General features: G+C 41.4%; 1 protein-coding gene across 2 annotated transcripts in view; it reads left to right on the top strand.

Moving 5' to 3' along the window:
- Positions 1-13305, top strand: part of ZNF862 (zinc finger protein 862) — a 36404-nt gene that overhangs the window by 3106 nt on the left and 19993 nt on the right. Inside the window, exons 2-4 of one of the 2 annotated variants that reach the window (XM_025993844.2) lie at positions 9133-9330; positions 9479-9590; positions 10919-11023. In XM_025993844.2, the coding sequence (XP_025849629.1) occupies positions 9530-9590; positions 10919-11023 (166 nt within the window). In that variant the 5' untranslated portion in view covers positions 9133-9330; positions 9479-9529. The remainder of the gene's footprint in view (positions 1-9132; positions 9331-9478; positions 9591-10918; positions 11024-13305) is intronic. The other variant, XM_025993843.2, reaches the window with a different exon arrangement.

A 13305-nucleotide genomic window follows, 5' to 3' on the forward strand; every position in this document is an offset into this window, starting at 1 on the left:
CATTCATCTTTCGATGGACACCGAGGCTCCTTCCACAGTGTGGCTATTTTGGACATTGCTGCTATAAACATCGTGGTGCAGGTGTCCCGGTGTTTCATTGCATCTGTATCTTTGGGGTAAATCCCCAGCAGTGCAATTGCTGGGTCGTAGGGCAGATCTATTTTTAACTCTTTGAGGAACCTCCACACAGTTTTCCAGAGTGGCTGTACCAGTTCACATTCCCACCAACAGTGCAGGAGGGTTCCCCTTTCTCCGCATCCTCTCCAACATTTGTGGTTTCCTGCCTTGTTAATGTTCCCCATTCTCACTGGTGTGAGGTGGTGTCTCATTGTGGTTTTGATTTGTATTTCCCTGATGGCCAGTGATGCGGAACATTTTCTCATGTGCTTGTTGGCCATGTCTGTGTCTTCCTCTGTGACATTTCTGTTCATGTCTTTTGCCCACTTCAGGATTGGATTGTTGGTTTCTTTGCTGTTGAGTTTCATAAGTTCTTTATAGATCTTGGATACTAGCCCTTTATCTGATATGGCAACACCCTTTTTGAACTTGGCCACAGTAACTTCTTGCAAGATATATCCATGAAGGCAAGAGAAACAAAAGCAAAAATGAACTATTGGGACTTCATCAAAATAAGAATCTTTTGCACAGCAAAAGAAACAGTCAACAAAACTAAAAGACAACCTACAGAATGGGAGAAGATATTTGCAAATGACGTATCAGATAAAGGGCTTTCTTAGCTTTTAATGGGAGAAGAGAGAAATGCACACATTTTGGGAGGTAGGGGAGAGATTTAAAGTCCTGTTTAGGCCCAACCACTACTTGAAAGCCCTGGGAACTGGGATTTTCATTTTTGATACTAATTCTGATTGCAGAGTGTCTCAAAAAGATGCTCACCCTTTCCAAATGCTTCAGTTCTCTAATCTGGGAAATTAGAAGGTTATCCAAAGATGAAATAAAGTGATTGCTGAACAAACTGGCAGTGTTAGATATCTTGCAAATGAGTGGCAGCAACTAGGCTGGATGGAATGTCTGTGCTGTTCTAAAGTTCCATTCTGTACACACACACACACACACATACACAAATATTTATATATTTGGCTCAAGGCTGGGACTACTCAAGACTGGGGGTCTACTTCAGGTAGTAACTTGATCTATTATTAGTATCTTCTTTTGGTGTTGTTTTGTATTTATTAACTAAAAGCAGTCTTGGCCTATTGGGTTAGGTTTGGGGTATCTTGCTTGCCATTGGCAAAATAATGGATAGAATTCAAAGCTTGCCCCACCACTCTATTCCATTATCCTGTTTTATTTTCTTCACAGCCCTTATCACTATATAAAATTCTCACGTGTTTTTATTTACATGTATGCTGACTTTACTCCTTGCTATATCCCCAGCTAGAGCAATGGAGCAGCATCTGGCATTTTATAAGTTCTCAGTATTTTTGGAATAAATGACTTGTAGCATCATTACAGGAACCCCCTCTGCTACAGGCTGTGAATGTTCTGAAGAACACTGCAGGGACAGTGCCGGTGGCTCAGCGGTTTAGTGCCGCCTTCAGCCCAGGGCCTGATCCTGGAGACCCAGGATTGAGTCCCACGGCCTGATCCTGGAGACCTAGGATCAAGTCCCACGTCGGGCTCCCTGCATGGAGTCTGCTTCTCCCTCTGACTGTGTCTCTGCCTCTCTCTCTCTCTCTCTGTGTGTGTCTCTCATGAATAAATAAATAAAATCTTAAAAAAAAAAAAAAAAAGAACACTGCAGTCTGACACCTTATGTGCCCTCTGGGACACATTTGATTTTTGGTGCTACCAATTAGGAGTACTTATTGTGTATGTATTTCTTGCCTCAAAATTTCTGGTTCCTCCTCCATCTGTCTTTTCCATGGAAGTGCCATTTCTATTATTGCACTTATTTTTAAAAAGATTTTATTTATTTATTCATGAGAGACACACACACACACACAGAGGCAGAGACACACGCAGAGGGAGAAGCAGGCTTCATGCAGGGAGCCCAATGTGGGACTTGATCCTGGGTCTCCAGAAGCATGCCCTGGGCCAAAGGTGGCACTAAACCACTGAGCCACCCAGGCTGCCCTATTATTGCACTTATATTATTGATGTCTGTCATCGCCTGATAGATTTTAATCTCTTTGCAATGGTGATTTTGTTTTCCATATCTTAGGATCACCATGCACCAAACACATAAGAAGCAAATAATAAATCTATGTTGCATGAAATAGTTAAGTGCCTATGAAAAACTTTCTGCATAATGTGGTGGGGGGGAAAGGGTAGGTGATGGTGAAGGCTGTTATAAAATAAGCCAATCAGCATAGGCTTCCTGAGTATCTCTAGCTCCATGAGGGATGCCAAGGCTTCTTTGCTTAGGGGAAAGAAATGCTTAGCCCAGGTGGTTAGTAAATCCCTCATGAAAGAGATGGAATGTGAATGGGAACCTGATGAGTGGGTAGACTAAGTAGCTAGGAGGAAATAGGCAGTCAGGGAACCTAAAAGTTGGGTATGTAGGGGGAGGAAAGGTACAAGATATGTTAAGTGATTGCAGTTACACTGATCTGTCTGCAATAGAGATTCCAGGTGAGGCAATACATAGAACTAAAGTTAGGAAGGTGGGTTGTTCACATCCACAGAACTTGGTGCTGGGCAAAGTCAGAGTTCTGCCCTGTAGACAATGGGAACCACTAAAATAGAACATCCAGGGATTCCTAGGTTGCTCAGTGGTTGAGCATCTGCCTTTGGCTCAGGGTGTGATCCTGGAGTCCCGGGATTGAGTCCCACATCAGGCTCCCTGCATGGAGTCTGCTTCTCCCTCTGCCTATGTCTCTGCCTCTCTCTCTCTCTCTCTCTCTAATAATTAAAAAAATCTTTAAAATAGAACATCCAGAGATAGCCTTTGAGTTATATATAAATATGAAATTGTGTTTTCTTTACATTGAGGTCACTTGGAATCAGAAAGTGCTTGCCATCATACTGGCTAAAAGAAATACCAGAGGTAAGGCAGTCATTCTTGTTGGGAAAATACTTCCTTATTATCTAAGCATTCAGTTCTGGCCATACTCTTCATCCTTGTGGATGCTAAAGCTAAAGTGGTGGGTCCATTGGCTTTCATGATAAGCCCACCTGTTCCTTCAGGAAGAAAGAGGGAGAGATGGGCATGAACAGGGAGCCCTGCTCATCTTTGGTCACAGGTTTAACCTGTCCCAATCGGAACAGCTGCCTTGCTAGTCCTGGTATACAGTAATCATCCTGAGATCCACCTTCAGTATAATCTCAAGTGTTCTCTTCCTACTTTCCATGTTGGCTCTCCTTAACCATTTCTTATGTGTACCCCTTTCCTGTCTGCCTTGTTTTAGTGGAGCCGATCTTCCAGCAGGATTTGGAAACAAAATCACATTTTGCTTTGGAAGACACTTTGAGAGCAAATAGTTATTTAAAACATATACCTTTGGCAGAACAATTCTTTTTTTTTTTTTTTTTTAATTTTATTATTGGGACACACCTGGGTGGCTCAGTGGTGGAGCATCTGCCTTCAGCTCAGGGCGTGATTCCAGGCCCAGGAATTGAGTGCTGTGTTGACCTCCCTGCGAGGAGCCTGCTTCTCCCTCTGCCTATGTCTCTGCCTCTGTCTGTGTCTCTCATGAGTAAATTTTTTAAAATAATAAAATCTAAAAAAATTTTATTAATGAAGTATAATTGCCATATGATGTATTTGTTTCAAGTGTACAACATAGTGGTTGGACAATTCTGTACATTACTCAGGGCTCACTGCAAGCGAAGTCCCCACCTGTCACTGCACATTATTAAATATTATTGACTATATTCCCCATTCTATATTGTTCATCCTCGTATCTTATTTATTTTGTAACTGGAAGTTTGTACCTCTTAATCCCTTTTGCTTATTTCTCCTACCACCATCCCTCCATCCCTCTGGCAACCATCAGTTCTCTGTATTTATGAGTCTGTTTCAGTTTTTTTGTTAATTTTTGTTTCTTAGACTCCACATATAAGTAAAGTTATATTCTATTTGTCTTTTTTGTCTGACTTATTTCACTTAGCATAATACCTTCTAGGTCCGTCCATGTTGTTGCATATTCCATTCTCTCTATATATGATAAATAGATCACATATATTTGTATGACATCTTCTTTATCCATTCATTTCTTAAAAAAATTTAACTTATTTATTCATGAGAGGCAGAGAGAGAGATTTAGAGACATAGGCGGAGGGAGAAGCAGTCTCCCTCCAGGAAGCCTGATGTGGGACTTGATCCTGGGACTCCAGGATCACGCCATGGGCTGAAGGCAGGCGCTCAACCGCTGAGCCACCCAGGCATCCCTTCTTTATCCATTCAATTATCAATGGACACAAGTTGCTTCCATATCTTGGCTATTGTAAATAATGCTTCAATAAGCATGGGGGTGCATATATCTTTTTGAATTAGTATTTTTGCTTTCTTTGGATCAATATCCAGTAGTAGAATTATGGATCACATAGTATTTCTATTTTTAATTTTTTGAGGACCCCTCCTCACAGTGGCTGCACCAATTTACATTCTAACCAACAGTGCATGAGTGTTCCCGTTTCTCCATATCCTCACTCCTCACCAGTACTTGTTATTTCTTGTCTCTTTTTTAAAAGATTTTTTAATTTTAAAGTAATCTCTACACCCAATGTGGGGCTCGAACTCACAACCGTGAGATCGAGAGTCACATGCCCTGCTGACTGAGCCAGCCAAGGGCCTCTGTTATTGTCTTTGATACTAGCTATTCTGACTGGTGTGAAGTGATACCTCATTGTGGTTTGATTTGCATTTCCTTGATTATGAGTGATGTTGAACATTATTTCATGTGTCTGTTGGCTATATGTATGTCTTCTTTGGAAAAATATCTGTCCAAATCCTCTGCATTTTTTAATCAGATTTTTTTTTTTTTGGTGCTTAGTTGTATAAGTTCTTTATGTATTTTGGATATTAACCCTTTATCAGATATATCCTTTAAAAATATCTTCTCCCATTCAGTAGGTTGCCTTTTTGTTTTGTTGATGGTTTCCTTCACTGTGTAAGAGCTTTTTATTTTGGTGTGATCCCAATAGTTTAGTTGTGCTTTTATTTCCCTTTCCTGAGGAGACATCTGTAAATATGTTGCTAAGATTGAAGTCCAAGAAATCAGTGCCTATGTTTTTTGTTTTAGGAGTTTTATATGATTTTAGTTCTCACATTTAGGTCTTTAATCCATTTTGGAAGTTTTTTTGTGTATGATATAAGAAAGTGGTCCAATTTCACTCTTTTGCATGTAGCTGTCTAGTTTTCCAAGCACCATTTATTGAAAAGTTTGTCTTTTCCTCATTGTATATGCTTGCCTCCACTGTCATAAATTAATTGACCATCTATGAGAAGGTTTATTTCTGGGTTGTCTATCCTGTTCTATTGATCTGTATCTATTTTTGTGCCAGGACCATATTGTTTAGATTATTATAGCTTTGTAGTATATCTTGAAATCTGGGATTATAATATCTCCAGCTTTAGTCTTTTTTCTAAAGATTGCTTTGGTTATTCGAGGTCTTTTGTGGTTCCATACAAATTTTAGCATTATTTGTTATAGTTCTGTGAAAAGTGCTGTTGGTTTCTTGATATGGATTGCATTGAATCTGTAGATTGCTTTGGATAATATGGACATTTTAACAGTATTAATTCTTTCAATCCATGAGCATGGTATATCTTTCCATTTGTGTGTATATTGTCTTCATTTTTTTCATCAATATCTTATAGTTTTCTATTCCTAGGTATTTTATTCTTTTCAGTTCAATTTTAAATGAAATTGTTTTCATAATTTCTCTTTCTGCTACGTTGCTATTAATGTAGAGAAATGCAACAGATTTCTGTATATTAATTTTATATCCTGCAACTTTATAGAATTTATTCTAGTAGCTTTTTGGTGGAGTCTTTAGGGTTTTCTATGTGTAGTATCATGTCATCTGTGAATAGTGATAGCTTTACTTTTTCCTTAGCAATTTAGATGCCTTTTATTTCTTTTTCTTATCTGATTGCTGCAGCCTAGGACTTCCAGTACTGTCTTGAACAACAGTGATGAAAGTAGACATCCTTGTCTTGTTTCTGATCTTAGAGGAAAAGCTTTCAGTTTTTCATCTTTTAGTATGATGTCAACTGTGGGCTTTTCATATATGGCCTTTATTATGTTGATATATGTTTCCTCTAAACCTCTGTTGAGAGTTTTTATCATGAAGAGATGTTTATTTTTGTCAAATGCTTTTTATGCATCTTTTGAGATGATATGACTTCTATTCTAACTTTTTTTTTTAAGATTTTATTTATTTATTCATGAGAGGCACAGAGAGAAGCAAGCTCCCTGTGGGGATCTTATTGTGGGACTCGATCCCAGGACCTGGGGACCATGCTCTGCTCAACCACTGAGCCACCCAGGTGCCCCTATGCCTCCTTTTGTTAATGTGATGTATCACATTGATTGATTTGTGAATATTTAACCATCCTTGTATCTCTGGAATAAATCCCACTTGATTATGGTGAATGATGCTTTAATTGTGTTGTTGAATTCAGTTTGCTAACATTTGTTGAGGATTTTTGCCCATGTTGATCATGGATGTTGGCCTGTAGTTCTCTCTCTCTCTCTCTCTCTCTCTCTTTGGGGGGGGGGGGTTGGTGGTATTTTTGTCTGATTTTGGTTAATGCTAGCCTCATAAAATGAATTGGGAGGTTTTCCTTCCTTTTCTATTTTTTAGAATTTTGAGAGGACTAGGTATTAACTCTTCTTTAAATATTTGGTAGAGGGATCCCTGGGTGTCGCAGCAGTTTGGCGCCTGCCTTTGGCCCAGGGCGCGATCCTGAAGACCTGGGATCGAATCCCACGTCGGGCTCCCTGTATGGAGCCTGCTTCTCCTTCTGCCATTCTCTCTCTCTCTCTGTGACTATCATAAAAAAAAAAATTATAAATATTTGGTAGAATTCATCTGTGAAGCCATCTGGTCCTGGACTTTTGTTTGTTGGGAATTTTTTGATTACCAAATAAATTTCATTATTAGTAATCAGTCTGTTCAAAATTTCTATTTCTTCCTGATTTAGTTTTGGAAGATTGTATGTTTCCAGGAATTTACCATTTCTTCTAGGTTGTTCAATTGTTGACATATAATTTTTTGTAGTATTCTTATCCTTTATATTTCTGTGGTATCCATTGTTATTTCTCCTTTATTTTTGATTTTATTTGAGTCTTCTCTCTTTTTTTCTTGATGAGTTTGACTGAAGGTTTATCAATTTTGTTTATCTTTTCAAAGAACGAACTCTTGGTTTCATTAATCTTTTCTTTTTCTTTCTTTCTTTCTTTTTTTTTTTTTGTCTGTATTTCATTCATTTCCACTCTGGTCTTAATAATTTATTTCTTTGGGCTTTTCTAGTTCTTCTTTTTCTAGTTCCATTAGATATAAGGTTAGATTGAGATTTTCTTGTTTCTTGAGGTAAGCCTCATCTTAAACTTCCCTCTTAGACTGCTTTTGCTGTGTCCCAAAGATTTTGGACCATTGTGTTTCCAAATCATTTTTATTTTTGAAATTATTCATTAATACATATTCATAGACAAAAGTCTAGAAGGTTACATACCAAATATCAATAGTGATTCTTTTTTTTTAAAAAAAACTCCGTGAGAATCTTTTTTTTTTTTAAGATTTATTTATTTATGATAGAGAAAGAGAGAGAGAGAGAGGCAGAGACACAGGAGGAAGGAGAAGCAAGCTCCATCCTGGGAGCCCGACGCGGGACTCAATCCCAGGACTCCAGGATCGCACCCTGGGCCAAGGCAGGCGCCAAACCGCTGAGCCACCCAGGGATCCCTAATTCTTTTTTAGTAAGGTGATTGTGGATGATCTTAATACATTTTTTTCTGCTCATTGTCTAAATTTTCTGCAGTGAACATGTATTGACTCATTAGAAAAGTACTCGAATTATTTTTTAAATATACAACTCAACAGTGACAGATAAGAATGGTCTGTATTGTTTTTCTCAAGAAGTTTCTACTGTTGAAGTTAAAATAGGTATTTTATGTGCTTGTAATCTGACCATAAAGTTACAAGGCAATTTTAGACAAATATACTAAAACTTGTCATAAATAGGTATGAATGGGTTCCTTTCACAGTTGTTACTCTAGAAGAACTTTTATTTACCCCAAAGAGATTGTTTCCCAAGATGTTTTGCTTTGGTGGTGGGGAATTTATTTTTTTGTTAATAATTTTATTTATTAAACTAGGTGATAAGTGTTTGTAGTACGAAATTAAAATGATAAAAGAGCAATGTGTTCTATTTCCTTTTTTGCTTATTTATTTTATAATGGTTTGTTGCATGGCCGCAGCAGTTTACCTCTCTGAGGCTACAATGATAGTTTTATTTTTGTAAAGTTTTCTTCTCAATGCCTCACGTTCATATCATGTTCCTACCTGCCTCCTCCCCTTGCAACCATCTGTTTTGGTTTCTTCAGCCCTGAGAGAGTCTTTCCTCTGCTGTCTGCTAGTCCAGCTGTTAGCTAACACTGTGTAATCGGAAACCCAGATTTTAACCAAAGCTCTGAGTCCATAAAAGAGGGGGCTTGTAGCACAGAGCCATGCAGGGGAATCTGGGCAGGCATTTGCTGGCCAACGCCATTCCTGTTGTCCTAGCCTTACTGCCTTCACTCCCAGGCTGGAGGCTTTCAGCGCTGCAGATCCTGAACCGCCTTTGGATTTTCTGCTATCAATTGCGTTATTTCTCAATCTGTCTGCTGCTGGGTGAGGATTTGATTTTCTTGGATCTCCTCAGTGTCCAGAACTGTATGACTTTTGTCCCCTTGTTTTGTTTCCCACCCTAGTGGGTGTTTTGCTTTGGCATGTTTGGTGGGGAGAATGTCTTTTAAATTCACAGGGAGGATGCAAAATTCAGAGTGCTTGTCCAATCTGCCATCTCACTCCAGTACTTTTTGGCAGAACAGAGCCACTTTACAAACCCCATGGGATATGGTTCTCTAATCTAAAGCTTTTGCCTATCTTGATCACTGATTTCATTGACATAGTTCTGAATGACTTTGGATTGTTTCCAGGAATCAGATACATTCTCCTTACCAGGTTCAAGATTTTGCACAAGCATGTGCCATAGGTTGTTGCTGAGGCTCTTGCGGAGAAGTGCTGGGTACTGTGGCAGGCGAAGAGCACACAGGGAAAGGATAATGGAATTCCTGAGTCAGCCTTCTTGATGACTTGTGTTTCGGTGTGTGGCCCTTCCTAGAAGAAAGTCTCATTCCCACTGTGACTTGGACCCAGAAGGTGAGAAAGGTCTCTATGTAGATGGACAATGCCCCTCCCCCCAGTCTGATAGGTGCCCAGAGTACAGGTGCCCTCAGGTGGTCATGAACACAGATGTGGAAAACTAAGGAGGATGTTGGTACTTAGCTGGTGCCATTTTTCCCTCCAGGCTCCTGTGACGTTTGATGACATCACTGTATACTTGCTTCAGGAGGAATGGATGCTGCTGAGTCAGCAACAGAAGGAGATCTGTGGTTCTGACAAGCTGGTGGCACAGCTAGGTATGGGCTCCTGTTCCCTTTCCCACCACCTGAGTCTGGAGCACCATTCCAAACTGTATCCAATTATGACATACTTGAGAATTTTCTGGTATCCTACCATTTTTTTCAGGCCTGTTTACATAATTCATCTGCTCAGTCCCATTTGTAACTTAACTGCACCTGGATTCACATACCACCCTTTCTTTTCTCCTCTTTAATTGGCCAAGAGAAGTGGGGAAGTCAGACATGTCAACACTGGACCCTGATGACTCGCCATATTATAGGGATGACTCACCATATTATAGGGTGCTTCCAGGTGGGAAGCACCACCTTTGGTCTGTGGAACTGCAGTGTGGATTTTGTTTCAGGTGCCTGTAGGGCACTGGAGGTAGTGCATGGTAGTAGAAAGAGTGTCATCTGCCATGTGGGAACCTGCTCTTAGTTCCAGACTCCACCATGTGACACTGGTGTGCCTTCGACCAAACCCTTTCACTTTTTTTTTTGTTTTTGTTGTAAGATTTTATTTATTTATTTAGAGAAAGAGTGGGGAGAGGGGTGGAAGGAAAGGGAAAGAGAATCTCCAGTAGAATCTACGCTGAGCACAGAGCCCAGCTCAGGGCCTGATCCCACCATCCTGAGATCATGACCTGAGCCGATACAGAGTCAGATGCTTAACCAACTGAACCACCCAGACTAATGGGAGCAACAGTCTCAGCTCTGTAGGTGGAAGGATTGCAGCTGGGTTGGGTGTTCTCCTATGTGTGCCAAAACCAGTTTGAAAACTGCTCATTCTTTTATACCAAAATTTGTAGAGTAGCAGCTCATGGGCCTTTTTTTTTTTTCTTTTGTGACTTTTGCTTGGGTTTTTAACAATATTTAAAACAATTTTTTAAAAATTTATTTAAGTAATCTCTATATCTAACATGGGGCTTGAACTCATGACTCCGAGATCAAGAGCCACAGGCTCTTCCAACTGAGCCAGCCAGGCACCCCAGTTTCTTTACAATATTTAAATAAATTGTCAGTATTTAACACTGGGAGTTTTCACATGGAATTATGATTTCTGGTTTCTCTTGAAAAGCAGGACGGTCTGGCAGCACTGACCCTGCATTCCACGTGGTGGCCTCCCCTGGAGAGAAGCAGCAGCTACCCCCCTCCCCCCCAACAGGTCACCACAGCCTCCTTGCCTGGCCTGGTTTCCTCAGTTATGGTATCTGGTCCCTCTCAGCATTTGAGTTTATGAGCCTCTGTTCTGAAGTACTAGTTTTCATACCTTTTTAGCCTCATTGCATTTGTGATGTGACCTGGATCCAAGACTTCATAAGTGCTTCTCTCTGTTCCTGACTCAGGACCAACTATTGCCAACCCAGAGCTGTTCTATAAGTTTGAGCGGGGGCCAGAGCCATGGCTAGGCAATGTCCAGGGCCAGAGGACTCTCCTGAGTCACCACCCAGGTGAGTATGGACCTGCACAGGACCAGGGATGCCAGATGGAGAGAAGGAGTGGAAAGATGGGCACCAGGACTCCTGTCTTATCCTTGGCCTCTCCCTGTTCTCTGCCAACTCACACATGAATGCTATCCTTCCCCAGCCGTGACCTTATCTGAAATATACACACCTCCTCCAGCATTACTCCATTGTTCCACCTGTCCATCTCCCTTTATTTTATTTCTACCTAAGAATATTTCTTTTTAAAGATTTTATTTATTTATTCATGGCAGACACAGAGAGAGAGAGAGAGAGAGGTAGAGACACAGGCAGAGGAGGAAGCAGGCTCCATGCAGGGAGCCCGACGTGGGACTCGATCCCAGGTCCCCAGGATCACACCGCAGGCCAAAGGCGGCGCTAAACCGCTGAGCCACTAGGGCTGCCCAAGAGTATTTTTTATATAAAGATTTTATTTATTTATGAGAGACACAGAGAGAGGCAAAGACATAGGCAGAGGGAGAAGCAGGCTCCCTGCAAGGAGCCTGATGTGGAATTCGATCCCAGGACCCCGGGATCACGCCCTGAGCCAAAGGCAGATGCTCAGCTGCTGAGCACAGCTGAGCCGCTGTGCCCCTGCTTGGGAGTATATGTTGATTTATAATTATATATGCTAACTTCCATAAAGGCATGCCTCTGTCTTACCGACTGCTATATTCCCAGTGCTGAGGACAATGCCAGGCACACAGCAATTGCACAATAAATAATTGCTGAATGAATGAACAGATCTCCACTAAGTTCTAGGGATTTATCTTGGCTTTTCTCCTTTGATAAGCCTGGCTTGGCTAGGGCCAGGCCAGATGACATCTAGTCGTTAGATGAGATGCTGCTTAGTTTTAAGCAGCCCCTGCTGCAGGAGAAAAGGGAGGCAGAACAAGTTCTTACAGGAGCCAACTCCTAGGAATCTGCTCTCTCTTGTGACCTGTCTCAGATGGACTACAGGAAGCCCAAGGCTTCAGAGATACTAAATTGTTTTATTTTGTTTTCCCAGGGTTGGCTCTTCATTTTGAACCCGCTTACTCCTTATTAGCCACTTTGTGCTCCTGGGTTGGCTACAGTTGTGTAGACTGGTCTGTTGGCCTGGAGCAAATACTGTTGAGTCCTTGGCCAGCGGGCATCTGCACTTATGTTGGTACATAGGAAATGGCTCTTGAGGAGTTCAGCGCTGCCTAACCCACGTTTCAACCGAGGAGTGAATAAAGAAACTTCTAGTTTAGCTTGAGGAAGAAAAATCGCAGTGAGTTTGTGAGAGTTTTCGCATCTTTGGAGGGGCTATGGTGTCAGAGACGACTTGTGTTTCTCCGGAGGGCTGGAGTAGGGACCCCTGGATGGCTCAGCGGTTAAAACGTCTGCCTTCAGCTCAGGATGTGATCCTGGAGACCTGGGATCAAGTCCCACATCGGGCTCCCTGCAGGGGTATCCCTCTGCCTGGGTCTCTGCCTCTCTCTCTCTCTTTCTCTCTGTTTCTCACGGATAAATCAATAAAATCTTTAAAAAAAAATGGAGGGCTAGAATAGCAACCCCAGGGGGAAGTTACTTAAAAATGGATCACAGCTTAAGGCTGACTCTGGGGACCACAGCCATGTACCCAGAAGGTAGGTTGTTCACTTGCCCCAAAGACACGTGAGCAAAGTGCAAATGCCCGTGTAGTGGGGTTACCATAGAAGGGGATTCCTGCTGAGCATAGACTTGAGTATTTCGTTTTTAATTACCTTCTTTAACTGACATTTTATGAAGTTCAATGCTCTTTTTTTTATTATTTATTATTTGAGAGAGAGCAAAAGTGAGAGAGCACACAAGCAGGGAGAGGGGCAGAGGGAGAGGAAGAAGCAGGTTCCCCGCGGGGAACCCAATGCGGGGCTGATCCACAGACCCCAAGATCGTGACCTGAGCCGAAGGCAGATGCTTCACCGAATGCGCCACCCAGGTGCCCAGAGTTCAGCATTCTTATCCATAAATAAGTTGGAACTCCTGAAGGTGGTGCCACTATCTTAGTTTGCAAAGCTAGAACTGTAGAGATCTATTTTTGGCCATATTTGCCCTTTAAATTTAAATTTAAGGGATGCCTGGGTGACTTAGCGGTTGAGCTTCTGCCTTTGGCTCAGGTCATGATTCCGGGATGCGGGATCGAGTTCCGCATTGGGCTCCCTGCGAGACACCTGCTTCTCCCTCTGCCTATGCCTCTGCCTTTCTCTGTGTCTCTCATGGATAAATAAATAAATAAAGTCTTAAAATTAGTTAATTAATTAATT

This window comes from Vulpes vulpes, chromosome 7 (genome assembly GCF_048418805.1).
Source record: "Vulpes vulpes isolate BD-2025 chromosome 7, VulVul3, whole genome shotgun sequence".
Classification (NCBI taxonomy): Eukaryota; Metazoa; Chordata; class Mammalia; order Carnivora; family Canidae; genus Vulpes; species Vulpes vulpes.